Below are 21,833 nucleotides of genomic sequence, written 5' to 3'. Positions count from 1 at the left end.
AGTCCACTGGAAAAAAATCTGAGAAGTGGTGGTTGTTTGCAATGCAAAGAAAGGTCACTCAGACAGTATTACACCTATTTAAAGAGGGAAATTTTAGAGGACCATGACTGACTGGTTCTCTCCTTTGGGAAGACACTGGAAATTGGAGTTTATTTAGACCTTTATGTTTGTAGCTGATTTATATTTCAGTACTCTAAATTCATTTTGCAGCTTTGATCCATTATATTTCAAAATGACATAATGAAATGGAGAAAAGCAATACTTCCATACATATGAACACTTGGACAAAAGCAGCTGTTTCACAGCTCATAGAATGAAAGTCAATAATCACATCAGTTTATGTGAGTAATGCAAAGAACTTCAGTCAGTGTAGAAGTCTGTTTTCTAAGCAGTGTGTCATAGCCCTCAGGAGACTGTCTCAAAAGAGAACTCTAGCAAACATATGAGAGAGTTCTGTGATCTAAAGGAAAAATCCTGTTCTTCTGATCCTACCATCAGGCCACCTACTCATTCTATCTTTTCAAATACTGAAAGAAAAGGCAGTAAACAGAAATTTACAAATGGATCTCTTTACTGTTACTGTAAACCAGTTTATACTTCAGTTAGTAAGATATCAGTCAAAAATCTTGAGAGCTGCTAATTTAGATATATATATATATGTATATATATTACTTATTCTGAAAATATGTTTTGGGAAGATGAGAAGAAATCACCTTAACATGAGACACTTTAAGATATACAAGCTAATTTACATACAACAAAGTGGACTTGCAGTTACATTAAAAAAAATAATAATGAAAGATCTAGACATATGAGTGAAAGTATCTCCAGTTGTACTTAAAATAAATATCAAAATCATCAGGAGTTTTGTCCTTTTAGTACATTATTGCACAGTTATAGATAATATATTTGAACTTTTCATTGTGAAATACTCGATGTTAATTTCTGTTAAAAAATAGCGTACCGGATTTGAGTAACATAATTCTTTTACAGTACCTTAATGCCAATATATTTAAGAAGACCCCACCTCCAGATAATTATAGAAAAGTAATCAAAGCAATAATCTGACTAACCAAATGAACAGGTTTAGTGGAAATACTGAACATAAACGAATTAAATCAGCATGCTAGTTGTGTCTCTTTTTTTAGAGAATGAACTTGTACATTCATGACTCATTTCCATTTTCAGAGCAGAGAGATTGAAGGTCTTCCCTACTGATACCTTTTGCTAAGCAAAATGTTCTGTGATGATCGGATCCATTATGTTAGTTATTTGTCAATTAGAAAAAAGTGGCTGCTAACTGAAGCGTGTTTGACTTAAACACTCTTCACATCTCCCAAATGTATGCAGCATAGTGTCAAGTGTATCAAAGTAATGCCTGGAAGTGACCAACAAAACTAGATTGTCCAATGCAAGAACAGCAAAGGGAAAACCAATCATAGCATATTTTTTCCAGGAAAAACTATGTCTTGAGGTCAGTCAGATTTTCCCTAGGAAAAAAAAGGACACTTCTTTCCTTTACCAAGGAAGAGGGGAAAAAAAAGCACTATGCAGACTCATCAATAAACACAGGTCTTTAAAGAGACCTAGTGAGCTATGTTGCCTTCCACTTTGGCAAAATACTTTGAGAAAGTACTTTTGAGTCTTTCTGTGACTCGTCTTAGTAATAGAAATTGTCTCTCCCCTTTCCAGTGTTGCTGAATCACTCATGTTGCCGGTGACTGTCCTTGTGGAAGATTCTGCATCAATGTCAGATCAGATACTGAGTTGTAAATTACATTTTCCTTCTGCACATAAGTAGTATAAGGTTCCACCTCCGCTGTGTCATCCTAGTAAAACAAAACCAAAAATTGTGAATACAGGAAGTAGTTTATTTTGACAAGTCACTGCAAGTTTTTCATCTGGAATGAAGAAAGTAACTGAGAAATAATGCTCCCATTCTAATTCCTCTTTTGACTCAAAAAAAAAAAAAAAAAAAAAAAAAAAGCAAACCAACAAACGAAAAAAAACCCGAACCCAACCCAACTACCCTCTTTTGATTTTTTCTATCGAAGAAACAATGTTGCTTTCAAAGATTTCTTGCAAAGATTTGATGGGTGAAGCTACAATGATTCCTGTGATTCCTGTTCCTCTTCATTCTCTTCCCCTTCTCACTCCTTATTTTTGCCTGGAAATTTTTATATTAGGGTGTCTTTCTCTAGAAAGAACAAATAAGTTGAGTTGTGCAGTTTGCAGTTGACACACTAGAGAAAAGTGATTCCATCCAGAATCCTGGACAGTCGTGAGAGGTGGGCCCATGCCAACCTCATGAAGTTCAGCAAGGCCAAATGCAAGGTCCTGCGCCTGGGTCAGGACAATTCCAAGCACAGATACAGGCTGAGTGGAGAATGGCTTGAGAGCAACCCTGAGGAGAAGGGTTTGGGGATATTTGTTGATGAAAGACTCAACATGAGCCAGCAGTGTGTGCTTGCAGCCCAGAAGGCCAAATTGTATCATAGAATCATAGAATAGCTTGGGTTGGAAGGGATCCCAAGGTTCATCAAGTTCCTACCCCCCTGCCCCAGGCAGGGCCACCAACCTCCAGGTCTGGTTCTAGACTAGGCTGCCCAGGGTCCATCTAACCTGGCCTTGAACACCTCCAGGGATGAGCATCCACAGCCTCTCTGGGCACCTGTTCCAGCATGTCACCACTCTTTCTGTAAAGAACTTCCTCCAGCATCCAATCTAAATCTTCCCTCCTTGAGCTTAAAATCATTACTCCTTGTTCCTGTCACTGTCTACTCAAGTAAATGTTGATTCCCCTCCTTTTTATGATCACCTTTTAAATACTGAGAAGCCTCAGTGAGGTCTCATAGAATCATAAAATCATAGAATGGCCTGGGTTGAAAAGGACCTCAAAGATCATCTAGTTTCAACCCCCCTGCCAACCACTAGACCAGGCTGCCTCTAGGCTCTCAGCAACCTTCTCTTCACCAGACTGAACAAGCCCAGCTCCCTCCCATCTCACTTATCTTCATAGGATAGGTGCTCTAGCCCTCTAGTCATCTTAGTGGCCCTCTTCTGGACCCTCTCCAACAGCTCCACATCTTTCCTGTTCTGGAGGCCACAGACCAGAACACAGCACTCCAGATGGAGTGTCACAAAGGCAGGATAACCCGGGTTGCATCAAGAGAAGTGTGACCAGCAGGTCGAGGGAGGTGATTCTGCCCTTCTGCTCTGCTCTCGTGACACTCCACTGGAGTTGTGTGCCCAGTTCTGGAGCCCCCAACACAAGAAGGACATCAAGCTTTTGGAGAGGGTCAAGAGGCGGGCCATGAAGATGATCAGAGGGCTTGAGAACCTCCCCTAAAGAGGAGAGGCTGAGAGAGCTGGGGCTCATCAGGATGGAGAAGGGAGAACTCCAGAGAGACAATAAAGTGGCCTTCCAGTACCTGAAGAGGGCATGCAGGAAAACTGTAGAGGGATGTTTTATATGGGTTTTTAGTGACATAACAAGGATAAATGGCTTTAAACTGAAAGAGGATAGATTTAGAGTGGATGTTAAGAAGAAATTCTTTATTGTGAGGGTTGTGAGATACTGGAACAAGTTACTCAGATAGAGCGGACACCCCCACCCTGGAGGTGTTCAAGGCCAGGCTGGATGGGGCTTTGGGCAACCTGTTCTAGTGGGAGGTGTTCCTGCCTATAGCAGGGGGTTTGAACTAGATGATCTTGAAGGGCCCTTCCAACCCAACCTGTTCCATGATTCTATGATAACTAGGTAGGGTCTACACTAATGAAAGTGTGCCAACACGGAGACTGGTATATAATTGATTATTTTACATTTATGAAATTGTGTCTGTCAGCAACAATTAAGAGGCAGGGCAGCAGAAGATAAAGAACAAAAATAGCTAGAATTGGCTAAGTCATTTCAGAAATCTAAGCTGCAGTACTTTAAAAATGAGAGAATTTGAGCCTTGAATCTACTGCAGGTACATAGATAAGCACAATATATATGTCTCACAGCTTCTATGCATGGAAATGCTGTTATTAAATTTGGTAGCAAAAAGCAGAGATATAGAGTAAATTTTTTATAACTGATGAGTGAATTTTTCATCTAGATGTTAAGTTTGTAACAGACTAGGGAATTCAAGAGCATCTCCCATGTTACAGCTAAGTATTCTTTCCATTGTTTTATGAAAATGTTTTGTCTTTAGTATAGTTGGCTCTGTGGATTGACCTTTCAAGATAAAGAGTGACCTTCACAACTTGCATGTTTTCATTCTGAACACCAGGATTTTTTTTTTCTTGTGTTTGTTTTGTTGTTTAATCATTTTACTTACAATCTTTCTTAGTATTCCCCAATCCACAAAATTGCCCCCCTTCCTGGGTATTGTTAGCACAACAGCTGTGATCAGTGTATCCCATATGGCCAGGAGGATGCTGTGGGACTTGCTCCTTACAATAATAAAAGACAGCAGTTGTTGAGTTTTTGCTGTTTTGAAACGTGCTGCTAACATTTGCTCCAAGTCAGAATTATGGTGATGACAGGCTATTTTGTACTGAGATACAGCTAAATTCAAAAGCATATGACATAATATTACCTACTGAAATAATAATAATAAAAAAAGAATAAAGATCTTATGGTTTCTCTTACTTGACCATGTTTTCAGGGCTATTAGAAGATCCCTGATTTAGTGATGGTCTAATCTCCTTACCTGCGAGGAATATGTAGGAACAATATCAGGAGGTTTGGTTTTGTGACAGAATCTGTGAGAAAGAAAATAAGCATTAAAACAATTTTCATCCTCTGGAATGATGCACAATTTGTCATTAGTGAATTTGTACTGAACTAATTATTCATCTATGGGAGAAAATTGGGAGAAAAGCCAGTTTGGGAATCGGAGACAGAGAGAACTTATCAGGAGTGTTCAGTGAAGTGCTAATTAGCCTTTATCTGAACAAATTATTTTTATATTCTTTTTCAATGGGACTGCTTTCTTCTCCACTCCAAATCCTAAAGGGTGTAGGGTTCAGCTTCACCCAGAGAGCTTGTTCAAAATACGTATAAAATCTGCTGTCCCATCAGTTGATATGGCAGGATAGCACTGATGAATGCTCTGGCACTTGATAAAGCTTAGTGGAAGGGAAACTAATCCTCTGATCTGAACAAGAGAGACAATGACAGGCTCTCACAGTACCTGAAGAATGGATTTACTCTGCCAGTTTCCTGACAGAATGAAGAGATTCCATTCAGTGCGGCATGCAGTATAATAAGTATCACTTGCCAACATCTAACCATCTATGCTTTACTCAGTGGCATTATTCAGTGAAGATGTGCAATGCACAATGAGTGCAGTAGAAAGTCAAAATATTTGATATAGTTAATTCACCCATAGTGGTTACCATGAGCAGCACAGAGCGACAGAATCATTTGATTTCAAGACACAAACAGTATTTAAAGCTTTCTGCTAACACCAGACGAGTTTTCCTTAGCCCCATCTTGTACATACCTGTAACCATGGAGCTTTAAATAGTAAATGACAGCCACAAAGGTGATGATGATCAGGAAAACAAGAACGATGGCTATATGCAGGATAAGATATCTGTGTGCTAAACACAATGAATTAGTCTTAGTTATGTCTTCTTACTTCTCTGTTTCTTTAATATTTCAGTGTAAGTTTAAAGCTGCTTTAGCATATACATTTTCAGCATGCTTGTAAAATATAATCCTCTTTAGCAAAAAGGAAAGTCATTAACGAAAGCTACCTGAGAAATAAAAACATAGTTTGTGTCAGAAACAAAAGCAGATGGCCCAAATTCCACAGTGGACAACTCATGACATTTATGCATTAAGTTGTGGATGAGCCTCTCACAAGGACTCAGCATATCTCCATATTGCAATTGACATGTAGTTGTCCAATTAGAGAAAAAAAAATCCAAACCAAAATGCAGGAACCAAATGTCTTACTGTGTCAGATATTCACACATCAAAATGAAGTGATTTGTTTGTTTCTGCTAGGTATATGGTTGTTGTGTCTCTTTCTCTCTTTTACCATGATCCGAACAGGAAATCGTTTGCATTTTAACAGTAAGAGCATGTCTAATCTGATGCTGCTTCCTACAGCTTTCCAAATATCAAAAGAACACTCATGCATCAATGTACTTCTGTCTTAGGGAAGAAACCACTTGCAAATAGTGTCTGGAACGCAAACAAACTGTCAAAATTTATGAGCAAAAGTGGTATGGGATGGCACTCATCTATATAGAATTTGACTGTAGGTTTCTTTAGTTGTAGAGTAAGAATGTGAAGAGAGGGCTAAACGGGACTTTGAACACTGAGCACACAAAGGGAAGCTTACATGGGGAGCAGTCTATGGGCTTGGTCTCGTTCAGAGTAGCGTGGGACACAATGCAGGTAGGATTCCTCCCGTTGGTGCTATGTGCTGCAAACCTGCTGAGAACTGTCACTGTCCCGTTATCGTTACTGTCTGCTCTGGGTGTGGAGTTGCTCTCTGGGACCCACGAGATCTCAGCAGCCGGCTTCACTGTCTCTGCCTCGCACACAGGGTTCCCATGGTCATCGCAGTACAGAGCCATTCTTGGGAAAACTGCAAAGTACCAGGAAGGGGAGAGATGCATGTGGGTTGCTGTAGAGGGATAGGAGGTTTTATCGACTACCCAAAGGGAGCATAATGAGGAGAGGAGACGTGGAAGTGCCATCTCATCACAGCAACGTGTTCCAAAGTCACGGGAGACAAAGATAGTATATCTTTTTTTCATTCTGGACAATTCTCCTACATTCAAGTGAACTACTACAGCACATGCCCTGAGACGAGGTATCCCTGGACATGGAGGTAGGGAATTCTCCAGAATACAGGGCTGAATTAGTCTTTTGTCCCAAGAGTCATCATAGTTGTGGCTTAAGATGGATTGGAATGCCAACTGAAGAGGAAATGATGCTGTTCTTCCTATCTGAGTACTAACATAATGTGTTTGATAGCATATCTTGGTACTTGTTTATCTTATATGCTTTAGAAAAATTAATGTATTACTGAGTTACTACAAAATAACATGTTGCTCATGCAAAATCCTTTTGTGTCTTGAAAATTGCTTCACATCTGTCACTTGTAACTCTATAGGAAGAAGAAAGAAGAATTTTGGCAAATAAGGAAAGGGAAGAAACAGTTACTCTAAATGTAATGCACGACCCTTTATTGCCGTGAGAAAGCTCCTCTTCTTACCTCACACTTCCTCCCATGCACAAGGAGAGGAGCTTTGTTTGCCCAGGCCTGGACATGGTCCTCTGGACAACAGTGAAATGAGGAGGTAGACCCTTACCTAGCACAGTCAGGTGATACAGGCCATGGAAATTCCCATCCGCATTTACCACTTCGCAGGTGTAATTTCCCTCATCAGCCATTCGTACTTGCTGTATCTCAAGTGCCTGATCCCAGTCTGGTCTGGATTTCCAGTTTATTCTGTCACTGCAGTTGGTTCTTTCTGACTTGTTCTCATCAATCAAGTTTGCCAAGGTGCACTGACCTCCAATCTTGGGGCTTATTTTCCATGTTACCATAGTTATATTTGTTTTGTTAGGGCAGGTCATCACAGCGCTGTGACCCAGGCGTGCTGACACTCTGTAAATTCCTGGAGGAGACAAGGAAAGAGAAGGAGGTATGAAGAGGTGCCCAAGGACGCCACGTATGGCCTTGGAGTTCTCTTCTGTGCTTCGAGGGGAAATGTCAGTAATGTTACGTTCTGGAGTGAGGCCCTGCCTTTGCTTATCCATAAAGTTGTCATCTGCTGTTACAGCTGTGGTCTGTGGAGCCAGTGGGCTATTACAGTCTGCTCTATCAACATGTTTCCCACTGGGACTTATCTTACTGGATGAGAGAGATACTGCAAGAAGAGCATGATCCAGCACATTGATTTTATCAGATCAATATCTTATCAATGTATTCAACACTTTGCTCATTGCTTAAACATTTGTTGGTAGCATTCATTTAATTGTTTCCTGCCTCTTGTTAGCCATATGTCTCTGTTCTCTCTATCAGAGAGTATAGTTGCCACTTTTTCAGGTTTGTAACCTACTTTGTCTTTGCTTATGTCACTTGGATCAGATTCTCTACTGGCAGTCTTTCCTAAGAAAGCCTTTGATTTCTACTGTCCTGACGGGTAGCAGGGATGCAACTGATCTCATTTTCCTGCACTGGTGGAAGAGATATCTCCTTTTCCTAAGGTATTGTCTACTGTCATGAGAAGTGCAGGAAATATATTTATCTTTTTTCCTTAATTGAATACATTTTTTATCCCCTTATTAGACATCTAAAAAATGTGAGATTGTCTTACAGTTCTCCTGCTTGTTTCATCATGGAACCAGTACAAAAATTCAACACTTAGAAAAGAATATTTTTAATATGGCTGAGTTGCTACAGTTAGTATTGTGGATTTGCTGACAATAATATAACAGGCAAAGAAAGCTTATTCTCAGTCTTCAAGATTTGTACAATATTTAGATCCAGTCCAGGATATTTCTTAGTTCTTTTCCTCTCTTAATGCCATCTTAAAATGAGTGACTCTACAGGTAGTGCAGCATCATAAAATGACCTGAAACACAGCATGTCAGACAAATATCTGGGGAAAATGGATGGATAAGAGTAATGATGCCTTTGTGGTGGGTCATGGTTGTATCTGTTGGATCTCTTCTGATTCAGATGAGATTAGTAGCTCTTTAGGCCTATTATTCCAAAATGCAATGCTGATATCTTCTTACAAAGGAAATTAATTTTGTCTGATTTAGGTGGGAATTAAATACTGTAGTTTGCTCTTTGAAACTGCTCTTGGAATATGGCTCGTATCTGTGGGTAAATACAGGGATTATGGATCTTCATGATGGCCACGATCCAGCTATGTTTTCACAGCATTGTTTACGCTAAAATATTGAACTTCAGTAGGACATCCCTAAAACTAAGAACTGGAATGAAGTAGTTTTGTTTCTTATATAGCCTCAAATTGCAGCACCAGAGGTTCAGATTGGAAGTCAGAAAAAATGATCTCCACATTTTCACTGTTCTTGTTTTTAGCAAGTTTTGCAGGTTGGGACATTAAAAATAAAAAATAAAAATAATTAAAAAAAGGAGGCTTCTTTGTTTAAAAGTGTTTTGTTTTTTGTTTTTTGTTTTTTTAAACAAAATTTGCCAGAGGTAGGAGGACAAAGCTTGAGAAACACACAAGCTGAACATGTATTTGCCACACACGAAAACTAGTGATTCAGAAGATAGGTGGTTTTATATGCACCTCTCACCGGTGCATATAAACACTTCAGGGCTATTACCACCTTTTATTTGACCATCTGGTCATGACTTTTCTCTGGAACTGTTCTTACAAAGGAAGTAAGCAACTTTTATATCCGCATTCATGCAAAATAAATCCAGCACTGTGGCAAAGACCTTGATTGTATCTCTCAGACATGATTGCAGCACCGATAGCAATGGGGAAGCTTTGTGCGAGAGGAAAGTCTAATGTCTCAGAGGTGTCTTTTTATTTTCTGAGTCTTTGTGGACATACTCATTCACACTGCGTGTACACAGTGCTCATGTGTGCTTTCATGCTGATACAGGCGGCAGTCCACACAGGGCATATATGTAAGTTCTACCAATCTTTGCTCCATGCATGCAGCTACAAAGGTGTAAAATGTGCTCAGTACCTCTACCCCTCTTGCTTATGAGGCTAAGATCGCAGAGGATCTTTATTCAGCTGGTATAGCAACTTGTGTTGACTCTAATACTGTGTCTTGTTCGTGTGTTCTGTTTCACATTTGCATGGAAACATTCTCTTTGTTTTTTGTTTGATTTTCTTTCTATGACGCTGATTTCTTTTGGGCTTTTAACAATGACTTTTGGATGGAGTCATGTACAATGACTTTTGTCTTTGTCTTTTCATGATCCACAAGCTGTGTGCTTAGATAACCTAAATGTTTGTATGGAAAAAGCTTGGACATAGTGTTCATGTCCTCTCTGTAAGTTATCGCTTTGGCCATTGAAAGGGTGACAGCCAGGCCACTGTGATGGCTCCTCTGTATTAGGTAGACAAGTAACATTTTCTTATGCAAGACAGGTAGCTGCACAGTCAGGATTGCCTTCAATATTCTTTTAAATTTTACTTTTATTTTTTCCTATGTGTCCATGAATTACCTTTTCCACAAATTGTCAGGACTGAATCATTTTTGAAATGTTAGCTCTTTTTATATTGACCAGCCTTATAACTGTTCATATGCCTATGTCTTCAGCTGACACATCCAAGGGGTCAGGTTTCTAATCTTTCACTGTTTCCTTGACAGTTACGGTGCTGTGAAGCCACTCAAAATGATGTCATATTTGGGACAGTTTTGTTTTATTTCAACTACCCACACTTAATATTTTCCTTAATAAGTTAATATGTGATGGGTGTTGTTCACAGTAAACGTTTATGTAGACAAACACTCAGAGGTGAAAGAAAGGTTATCTGTCATTCTTTAAGATTAGTTCCTTATATGTTATGACATACATAGCACACTTCCTCTGCTAGGCACTTTTGAGATTGAGAGAAGGCAAAATCCCAAGGCATAGGTAGTAAAATGACGTGAACAACTGTGAAGGGGATGGGACTTTTATGTTTTTTATCCTGTTGAAGGAGAAACCAAACAACCCAAAGAATCAGCATGTATCTATATGTATAAATAAACTCCTGAAGAATTAGGTTAAGTACAGACAGAACACAAGGGAACAGCCCAAAGCTGCACTGGAGGAGGCTCAGACTGGACATTAGGAAAAATTTCTTTACCATGAGAGTGGCCCAACACTGAAACAAACTTTCTTGTGAGGTGGTTGATTCCCCATATTTGTCAGCATTCAAGGAACATTTGGGTAATGCACTTAGTGACATGCTTTAACTTTTGCTTAGCCATGAAGTTGGACTGGATAATCTTGGAAGGTCTCTTCTAACTGTACTACGCTATTCTATTCTAAATGCAAAGATTTATATGACCTAATTTATACTTGGTTATTCAGACCTTTGCCAAAGTCTTCCCCAGACTTGACCTTTCTGTGTTTCTTGTTCCCCTGCTTAGCGCTGGAATTCTGTGGCCTCTGCCAACACAATATGAAGACCAGTTCCTGAACATGTACCACACTATAAGAAATGGTCCTAATGAGCACCACCTTTAAGTTTTTAGTCAGATCATTACTATTAATTTGTTAATAATATTGTTTAATATCACATTATCTTCTGGAATCTAAGTGAACGATCATTTCCAGGTCAACCACTTTTCCTTCTGTTTAACTGAGTTCTTGGAAAGTACTTTACAACTTGCGAAATTAACACAGTTCACTGTATTTATCTTACTTACAAATTCCCTTAAATGTTTTTGCTTTTTAATTTGAGGATTAAGTATCCTTTGGGTGAATTCTTTTCCAAACCTAGACCCATCTCCTGCAAATTAGTCGGAGATGTAGCTGCAATATTGCCCTCCACTACATTACACAGTGCTGTAAAGTATTAGTTACTTCAGCAGTATAATACATAAATCAGAGTGTAATTCTGATAGGCTTTTTTTTTTCTGGTAGAAGAGGAAAATCGGTGGGGCAGGATAGTAAACCATCCACTTCTAATTTTCATTAAATGATAGAAATAATGCTTAGTTTTCTGCTGTTTATTACTGCCGGAATTCATTAGCTACGGTTTCCAAGCACTGCTGAAAATGAAAAGTGCTGATTATTCAGTTTTCTGATACATAAATTATCAGCCCTACAAATGCTTGTTGTCTTAATTCAGTTATTTAGTATTCTTTGATACATTGTTACACTGAAGGTGTTTTAAATGATGAGTTTTTTCTGCTAAATGTCATTTCAAGAAAATGTGATGTGCGTCTTTTAAAATCAGATTATTTTACCAGAAAAGGAACTGACAAAAAGCCCTTTCTGTCAGGATGGCTTCTGCATGTCATCTCTATGAATGCCTCTGAAAACTGGAGAACAAAGTGTTTCTTCTGCCAGCTTAGCAAGGCCAAGTGCCTTAAAACTCTGAGTCATGTCATCAGTGTAGCTGACCTCATCTAAAAATGACTAAGCAAACCTATGCATTCAAACAGACTGTATGTTGGAGCTGAGGTGGTTGGGGTTTTTTTGGATAATGTTTACAATGCATACCAGAAAAGACAATCTTGTGCATGCATAATGGTGTACACTTTCATGTACATCCTATGGGAATATCAGTTTAACGATCTTTCAACTATGCATTTCCCACGTGGCCTATTGTGTTGGGCAGTTTCCCCAAAATGAGTTTGCATACTTCAAGACTGGAAAGAAAAAGGGAACAAAAGTAGTGCTTTCTGTTATGCCTTTCTGTCATAGTCACCCCAGAATTAGTCAGGTACCATTCTTTTGAAATGATAAGTCTCGTGAGTCAGCTTAAATCTGTTAAGTCATATGTAAGTACAATTTTAGGTTTATGATAAATCTGTAGAAGGGTTCTGATTTCCTCCTGTAACTTGTTTAATACAGCAAATGTTTTTTCTCCAGATGATAGATTAATTAGTAAAAAATATATTTGCTTGTCCTATTCTTACATGCATCTGCCTACTAAAATATAAATATCATAATGTTAAACTGCTTTCACTTTAGTGTCCTCTTTCATTACTAGTGTATAGGTAAGTGGCATTTACATAAACATAAGTTGTATACATTCTTTCTTGCTTTTCTTCTTTTGTCATGTATGTTGCTAGAATCATAACCTTTAGACTTCCTCTACTGAAGAAGGATATGTGTGCCAAAAATGGTTAAAAGTTTCTATTTCTATACTGACTGAAAACCTCTTCTTAAAGCGGAATAAGGAAGATGTTTTTTTCTCTGTAGAATAGAAACATATTACTAGGTTTTATCATATCTTATGACTCTGTTAGTATTCTCCTAAAGCTAGCTAAAACTCTGGCTGTCTGTTGTTGAGTTGAAAGGGAAAGGGAAAAAATGGTGAAGGAGCAAGGCATAACTGCAGGGCCTATCCAGTATGGATACCTAGCCCCAAAACTAATGTGGCCAGGTTCTGCTAGTCGTTAGCCATTAGCTCTGCTTGTCAGCCACATGGAGGTACAGTGCTACTGTATGTTTAATACTTGATGACAAGAGCTTATAAAGAGCAATATCATACATTTTCTTAATAGTTTCTGATAAAAACAGGATTTGCCTTTCCTTCTGTTTCAAGCTAAGAGACAGTCTAATGAGATATTAAGACTTTCTATTCATAACCACAAAATTAGCTTTATTTAAACACAGACTAAAAGATATATATACGCTCTGCAGTTAGTCTGCTAATAGTTATGGCACGTATGTCCTACCCACAGCCTGGCCACCCACTGTCTAGCCCATCCCACCCTGTCGCCTCCCCCTGCCCCACACCATCATGGCAACAGCTCTACCCCACTAAGCAGCCCAGCCCTGAATGTGCATCCATCATTCACAACAACCTCACTGCGCTGTGCAAGCAGCACTGTCTGGGCTGAAAGCAGGACATGGGGCACAGTGCACAGAGTTGTAATCAAATATTCAAGTCAAAATTTTGATCATATCTCTTTCCCAGACCTTTATAAGCCCTCTCTTACCGGAGAAAAATAACCATCACTTCACAACCACATCTTATTTGTGTCATCACTTTTTGGCAGTACATACATTTGTGAGCAACTATTTTCAAGGATGAAGCAATAGGACAGTAAAATTTCATCAAAAATCTGACAAACGTCTTGAGAAGTCATAAGAATTTCTACCACTGCTATTGAACCAGACTGATACATCAGTTTCACACACACACACACACAAAAGATCAAATATCCCACTAATTTTATGTGGGACTTTTTTGTTTTCATAAAAAATATAAAAAATAAAGTAAGTTTTGTTACTTATATACATTAACAATACTATATATTTTATATGCAGCCCTAGACAATTCCTCTTCCCTCAGTGCAGCCTGGACAAGCCAAAAATTTGAACATCCATGACCTATGGGTCAAATGGCACAAAGGCAGTTCTTGAATGAAAATTATCCTCATCCCTGTCCTGTTCTTTCTGATGAGCCATAGCTTTACTTTAGTGTGTAGGTATTGAAAGGATCTCCTGTTAATCAAGGGCAGCAGTTCATCACGCCATACCTTTTCTTTATAGTGAGCATTCCAAAAACCTTCTATCTCTAAAAATATTCTCTATTAGAATATAAACCAAGGAAGTGATAGGTTTTCAGATAACTTATAGTTGTTGGCTGCACTCATCAACAAAACACTCTCTATGCCTCGTACAAAATGGCTTCTTTCCACTAATGCTCTTTTCTAGTCCACCGGCTTTCAGTGACTTGTCAGGCTGCATGGATTTCACATAATTTCTTCTTGTCTTCTTTTTCCATCACTTCTATGTCTTCTTGTAGATTTGTTCCAACCAAATCCTTTGCAAGGTTCTGTCTCCCAGACTGTATACTTTGCCTTTCTGTAGCCTGCCTGAGCCTGCACTCTTGGGTATGAGCTCAGCAATTCTGGAGGAGGACACAATCTCCCTCTCTCCAGGAATTTAATTAAACATAAAGGATGTATACTTTCTGTGTGAGCAAACTAAACAAAATTATTCCACTGCTAAAGAGGAAAGATTCGATGCTGTAGGTATTAAAATTCAGACTGATCACTGCACTGTTGTTTCCTGGAATGGTGCTTTCATACTGTAAAATGGCAAATAGTCAGTTGCTGAAGTTTTCTCTGTGATGGCTGATTGGTTTAAGACCTGCAGTATCAGGGCACATATGCCATAGACATCAGCATTTAGCTATTTGAATGATTTGGAATCAAGCCAGTACATTGCATTGCTACTTCTCAAAAGGTGAAATCCCATGTTATAACTGAGCTGAGCTGGACTGATAGCTTACTCCAACTGAAAAAGTGAATAACCAGTTTAGCAAAGGCCTCTCTCTCTGTGGGTCTGCAGAGAAAAAGAAAACTGAAGAGGTGTGAGTTGTCACGCTTGTCTCCTTGCAGTGATAACGAAGAATGATAATTAAATGTCAGCTCTGCTAATGATTTCATTCTATCCAAGAGAGACTATACAAAGGATCACATATCTACACATTTATTGTAAACAACTTCTCATTTTCAGTCTCATTCACAAATGAGTGAACTCTGAAAAATGGCAATCATTTTTTTCTGTTTGTTGGAAGATGCAGAATGTGTTGTCAATCATTCTGATGTAGAAAGAAGGCAATTGAGATTCAGAGAGTTCTGTACAGCTCCAAGCTGAACTTTCCAAATTTGGTTATTGACACAAATCCCATGTCAGCAGATTTCACTTTGGAGCCTCCTCTGACAGGTTATGAGGTTGGAGATGGGGTTGAAGACCAGACTAAAGTCCTACAATTTGACTCTAGACTCTGAAGTTCACCTTATTAAAATTCAAATAACATTATGTCATCCTTTCAGTGTCTCCCCTTGACTCTTGCATAAATTTTAAGCAATATTTGAGGAAGTTCATGAACTCTATTCCAGTGTATCAAGTGCGCATTGCAATGCACTGACAAATTAAGGGTAATGGAACACTGGCACAGACTGCCCAGAGGTTGTGGGGTCTCCTTCTCTGGAGACATTCAAAACCCACTTGGATGCATTCCTGTGTGACTGATCTAGGTGTTCCTGCTCCAGCAGGAACTAGATGACTAGGTGATCTTTCGAGGTCCCTTCCAATCCCTGACATTCTGTGATTCTGTGAAATTCCAATTTGAAAATGGACATATCCTCACTCAGGAAAAAACACACTCAAAGAGGGAGTGGGTATTTGTGTTTCAGAAACGTACTGGTTACTGTTATCACGCTAAGATTACTGTAATTGAAAAAGAACTGGGGAAACAAATTGTCTTGTTTTTTAACATGGTTTATGTAGCCTGTTTGACAGCTCTGGTGGATAACTAGTTACACCAGTTCTTTTGCAGTATCACTTAGTCATTTCTCTTGTTTCTCAGAGTACTTCGCATAGTAGAGGGAGAAATAAATATTTTAAAAACAGGAAAATTTGAATGTGAAACCACTAAAATTTTCAGAGGAATCACTGCAAAATCAAAGACAGCTAATCAGCTTGAAAACACTTCTGATTCCTTTCAAGTAGGAAAAATTTCCTGCCTCTTACTCTTCGCAGTAGGTAAAACCTTTTCTTACCCCCAGAATGACTCAAGTTTCATGACAGCCTCGGTAGAAATTCAGGTGCTAAAGAGTTTTTTACACTGTAAGGAGATTACTTTAATTTCTCAGGCACAATTCTATTTGTGTATTTGTATCTTCATTTCTTGCTGTCACAATCTGCAACGTGTTTTGGAGCATCCCACCTCCCACCTTTCCCCCTCTCTGTGATAGTGACACATTAAATTTAGACATATAAAGAACTGAAACAGTGATAAACCACAATTAAATGACTAACTGTATCTTGGAATGAATACGTTATATTAGTCATAGCAAGTTATGATCAAAAAGGCAGTACCAGACGCTTGGAAGAGGCCAAGTACAATAGGTTGAGGTCTACATCTATTTTCCTCTTCTACCATCACAGGGTGCCTGTGAACACTTAGAAAGTCTTGTCTGGAATGAAGTGAAAGATAAACAAATGGCAGGTCTTTGTACTAGGATATAAATTGCTAAATTACTGTCAGAACTTTCTATATGGCAGCTTTGTGACTTTGTCAGTATATCCAGAACAACACAGGACAGACGGAGTGCAGACTGAAAACCTGCCCTGCATTCTGGGTAAGCAGTTAGTAGTTTGAATGCTGTAAGTCTTGCAGTAGAAATACATGAACCAGCTGGCTTGAACTGATATCAATTCACATCAGAAATTCAGCTACAATTGCAGCTTTTTCAGTGTCAACACATCTATAGATAGGCGGCACTTGACACAATAAAAGACTGAAGTCTTTATTGTTAAGTTCCTTCAAACCCTCTTTATCCATCTTTGTCATTATTCCTTGAATGTATCCTTTTCCCATTTCATTCTATTTAAGCCTTTTTCCTGTCTTCAAAAATTTCATTCTTATGCCCAAATTGTTCTATTGTTCTTGCAGCACATTTCTACCACAATTACTGTGTCAGTTGCAGCATGTATCTCTTTCCTGCTCTTACCAAATTTAGTGGCAAATTTAAAACAGAGACAGAAAGTTATGCTGTTTCACTGTGAACTCTGCTTTTACAGTATGAATTGTCTGCAGCATGGCTGGATTTTTTTTTAGATTGCAAACTTTAATATCAGAGAGTGATTGTATATCTTGCAGAAAGACAAGTACACAGACAGAACTTAATAAAGAATCAAAGGTTTCAGTTTTCACATTCCAGACAGAATATAACTTTGCAGTTGCCAAATCTTGGTTCTTAAAGTCTCTGTGATTTCCTCACGCTCTTTAGCTTTCTTCAGCATCCTTTCGAACAGTCATTCAAGACAGCTGATTTTGTAGGCAAAAGAAAGATTTAAAATCTCACCTCATTGGGAAAGAGGTTTGATACAGTGTCCTCTCAAAAATCCTAAATTAAGCTGATGAAAAGAGGAACAGTTGGAGGGACATATGATGGATAAATAATTGTTTCCAGGAGAGAAAGCAAAAGATAGTGTTGAAAGGAAGTGTCACACTGAAGGTAGCTTGCTAATAATGTTTTTCAGCAGAAAAGTTTTTTACTAATTCTGTGTAGCATTTCTAATAATTGCAATGGCATTTGTATCTGGAGTTTGTGAGGAAATTTCTTGAAAGCAGAAAGTATATTGTGTTATAGAAACACCTCAGAAAAATAACTGGGTAATATTCATGATGGAATAGTAGATACGCACTGAAATCTGTCTTCTCAAAATGTAATAACAATTTTAAAAGTGCAACAAATATAGGCTGAAAATTGGAATAGAGTATCTTGCCTCGATCTGGATTAAAAGCAGCCTTTCAACGTGTTTAGGGTTCTTTTCCATTCTCTTTTTTTGGTGCTCAAATTGTTTGTTTCACGATGCAGTGCCTGTAAAAAAGGGCACTTTGGTGCAGTGGTTTAGGGATCTTTTCTGAGGCTATTTCTACTCTTATGTAAGAGAGCTATGTCTCAATATCAACATGCCTTTGTAGAAAAAAAGGATCAGTATATCAGTATGCTTCTTTAATGGAGGAGTTGGTGTTGAAGTGATGTGTTGGCATCATCCAGCCTGCAGAATTAGCACCTTTGCCCAAATCTTCCAACATCAATAAATCTTCACTGAACTTAAGCTGTCATGTTTTATACAACTATGGCTATTATCTTTAAACTTGCTATAGCAACTTATGTATGCAGATTCAATAGATCTTTATCTTTGCAGAATATGAGCTGGAAAGGATAAGAGGAAAAGAGCTTTTACACTGGAAGCCAAAGTGGTTTGGGTATTATTTCTTTCATAATGGATACTATTTGTAATAATCTGTAAATGCCCTCTGGACCCTTCTTACTACAGAAACAGATATAGAGTGTTTAATATTCTGTTCTGCATGCTGAACTTGACTTTCTACTCTCTTCTTCACCAGGAGAAGAATATAAAAAGTTTTACTGCTTATGCTTAAGAGGAATTTTCCTGTTATTCCAAACAAAAATAGAGCACTGACAGCAAATGATGGGTTGTATGTCCTTTTTCCTTTTTTTTTTTTTTTTTTTTTCTTTGCAAAGAGCAGATAAGGAGCTGCTGTGAAAACAGGCTTACAGCTTCATCTTTATAGGTTAAAATCTCAGTCATATGTTGCTTAGTATTCAGCTTCAGCTTTTCTTTCCTAGCATTTTCTTGCTTAGGAAAAAATAAAGCAGCATAAGAAGAATCTCTATGCTTTATTTTTTTTTGAATGATTGTACTACTGTGTATAAAATATATTACCTATGAGCTTTAAGTAGCCTGTACATCTGTAAGTTCATTACCAAAATAAATATACTTGTAGAGATGGAATATGTGGTCAACTTGCAAAACTGAACTTCTCTATTTCTGTAGTTGTGAAAGTAGACACCTTCAAATGGTGTTTGGACCATAGCAAAGTAAATTGTTATGTCAAATGAAAAAACGCTTTGAAGATTGTGTTAAGGCAATTTAGATACCTTCTGATAATTTTTTTTTTCTTAATTTAGTAATACAGAGTTCTGTTTTAAGCATCTTGGTAAGAAAAAATTATTAGGATAGTTTAGGTTTTTATTGTAAAAGAAGTCAAAGTGATTCCAGCACATAGAAACAAGGGAACAGCAGAGCAATTTTGAAACAGAGACAAATGTAGATTTACCAGGATACTTTTTTAGCCTATGATTTTATTTCCGGAGCAGTAAAGTAGAATAGGAGGCAACAAGGATGAGGAACACACCAAGTCGGTGGAAGTAACAAGGCAGTAAAACACTATCATATTAGCAAAGAAGAATCAAAAAGTTTTGTTGAAGAGAGAAGCTAAGTGAAAACTAAAAGCAGTTGCGTTCAAGAATTTGTATAGGTGACCTTGTACTCTAGATAGGTTGGTCTGACATTATATTTCAATTTTATTCACCTCATACACTCTAATTCCAGCACCAATGCAATTGGTTTCACTTCTTTGCTAATGTTAGAATTGAACTAACCATAGAGAACCACATCACATTCCTTAGAATGGACTTATTGCAGCTTCCTCTGAAGCACTAGCTCATATCTATTATCACATGGTAGTATTGAAGATGTAGGACTTGTATAAGTCAACACTGCTTATGTTACTCCAATAAAGAGTTTAGTTGTGCCAATCTCTCGTAGAAAAACTTGCCCTCCCTTATCTTTTCCTTTGGAGTATGTATGCATACAGCCACTCCAGGTGCCCTGTTTGTTCTTTTAAACCAGGAAAAGTCTTCAAAGTTTGCCAGCAAGATTTTAATTCTGAGTCACTTCCACTGCTTCTGCTATGAGGATTCTCAAGAAGAGTCATACAGATTGTGCACCAGCAGCTTCAGCAGCATATTGTTCAGCCCCACTCAGGTGCAGGTTTTGACATGACAGTCATGAAGTGGCTTTGCTGAGCTGCCCTTTTTCTTATTTGTAGAAACTGACCAAAGCCACATGAGGCAGCATGCTAAGGAAATGTTAAGGAAAGTACGAATGCAGATAAGGTCTGGTTATGCACAACAATTTTTGCATGACATTATTTCACTTGGAGTATCTTGCTTCGGTCTTCAGAAAGGGAGCACAATTCCCTCTGAGCTTCACACAGCATTCCAATTCTCTGCATAGAGTACACACACCTGATTATCTTAATACTTTTGGCCTGGGATCTCTAAGTGAAAAATGTCGTCACTACAACTTGCTTAGCACTGTCACACTAATATTGAAGTGCCCAGCTCTCTCAAAACTATAGACTGTCTCTGATGCTATCATAATCTGTATTCATAGGACATTTCTTCAGCATTCTTCTGAGATAATTTCATTTCTGATAGCTGTTTGGTTTTTGTTTTACCTGCAGTGTGCCTATTGTGTGCCACAGAATTAAATAGTTTGTGAAGTATTTTGAGTTTTTCCAAGTAGCGGCACTGAGGTTAGCATTCCAGATCCCTTGTTTGATCTACCAAATGCATTACCGAGTGGTGTTTCCTCACTGCCAGCAATGACTGCATATACTTTGCTTAAAAATATCTTCAAGCAGCTACTCTTGCTTTCTGGCCAAGTTAATAAAATAACTCATTACCATGCAGCTTAATTCTACTTGTCCGTAAGAGTGATGGGCACATGCATATTATATGTTATTCAGAGATGTCTCCAGCTGACAGTTTAGGTTTCTGGAACTGCTGCTCAAATTCCTAATTCACTGGCCGAATCTCAGGACTACTGTTTGCTGTCTGGAAGAGCACAAACTCTGCAAATGCAAATAAACAGTTTCTGGAAGACATTAACTGCTGTAGCTAGAATATATTAAACTTAAGTTGATGACACTGATAGAAAGGGTTAGGAGTGTCACTGTGTTTGGCACCAAAGCCCTACCCATGCTTGATTGCAGTTATTCCTATTAACCTTAGAGTAAAATTCCAGAAGCTGATCCCTACTGTCAGCATACCAGTGATCTTCCACCACTTCTCAGAAAGATGCAAGAGATCCCTGCCATATTTCACTGTGCCTACTACCTCTCCTCAGCAGAAATCCTTATAAGAAGAAAATACCTGCACACATTTCCCTTTTTTCCACCCTGATGCCTCATCATTTACAGAGACCAGTTCGACTCACCCTCTGTTCTTCTGAGCTTGATGATAGTGAGCAGCATGAAGAGACACACAGCCTTTCCAGCAACCTCCATATCAGCTCCTGCTTTCATGGCTCAGGCAGCTCCGTCACTCCATTTCTCTTGCTGCCAGCCTAGCTGTGGTCATGGAGAGTGTTTCTTGTCTGCCCACGCATCCTCAGCAGCCTGTGCTGGTGTTTTCTCTTCCCTCTCCCTACTCCTCTCCTGACCGCCTGACTCCTCAATGCTGGAGAGGTTCCTCTTTCTGACTTTTCTGAGCACTAGGCTTCCTGTGCTGAGTGCCTAGGCGAACACTGAGGAAACATACTAAGCAGCTCTGCCTTCCGTTCATTGGCTCTCCTCAGGAGGCTGATGAGCAAAGATAAACCCTGCAGCGGATCTCAGATGGGGTAAAAATGGAGGAGGTTATTCAAGCCTGAGTTTAATATCAAAAAGAAAATCTTTGTCTTGGGGAAAAGACAAAGATTCTTTGTGGTAAGAATAGTACTTAGTAAGTACTAGTAAGAAAATTTTTTGTCCTCTTTATCGCCTCTACTACCACTAGTCTAAATGTCTGGCACTTCTTTGACACTGCATTATAGAAA

General features: G+C 38.6%; 1 protein-coding gene across 3 annotated transcripts; it reads right to left on the bottom strand.

The window, feature by feature from the left end:
• Positions 1–549: 549 nt before the first annotated feature.
• Positions 550–21,557, bottom strand: LOC100539126 (cell surface glycoprotein CD200 receptor 1-A-like). Of its 3 annotated transcripts, XM_010719568.4 has the most exons (6): positions 21,234–21,551; positions 7,321–7,629; positions 6,342–6,590; positions 5,493–5,592; positions 4,698–4,749; positions 550–1,829 (listed from the first exon to the last, which is right to left on the bottom strand). In XM_010719568.4, exons 1-6 carry the CDS (start codon positions 21,319–21,321, stop codon positions 1,707–1,709), a joined length of 921 nt encoding a protein of 306 aa, XP_010717870.1. In that variant the 5' UTR covers positions 21,322–21,551; the 3' UTR covers positions 550–1,706. The 3 variants fall into 3 exon arrangements, with proteins under 3 accessions (XP_010717870.1, XP_085094024.1, XP_085094015.1); XM_085237898.1 differs by lacking the exon at positions 5,493–5,592 and having other exon boundaries at positions 21,234–21,557; XM_085237889.1 differs by lacking the exon at positions 6,342–6,590 and having other exon boundaries at positions 21,234–21,557.
• Positions 21,558–21,833: the final 276 nt, after the last annotated feature.

This window comes from Meleagris gallopavo, chromosome 1 (genome assembly GCF_905368555.1).
Source record: "Meleagris gallopavo chromosome 1, MGAL_WU_HG_1.1, whole genome shotgun sequence".
NCBI classification, from domain to species: Eukaryota; Metazoa; Chordata; class Aves; order Galliformes; family Phasianidae; genus Meleagris; species Meleagris gallopavo.
The sequence above is the reverse complement of the archived record's forward strand: the minus strand, read 5'-3'. Positions and strand labels throughout refer to the sequence as shown.

What these genes read in the sequence shown, in the direction of transcription:
- LOC100539126 (XM_010719568.4), bottom strand. Translation starts at nt 21,321, where the DNA reads ATGAAAGCAGGAGCTGATATGGAGGTTGCTGGAAAGGCTGTGTGTCTC. An exon ending in GTATCACCTGACTGTGCTAG is followed by an intron (nt 6,591 to 7,320) that starts GTAAGGGTCTAC and finishes GGTACTTTGCAG; the next exon opens with TTTTCCCAAGAATGGCTCTG. An exon ending in GCCCATAGACTGCTCCCCAT is followed by an intron (nt 5,593 to 6,341) that starts GTAAGCTTCCCT and finishes CATTGTGTTTAG; the next exon opens with CACACAGATATCTTATCCTG.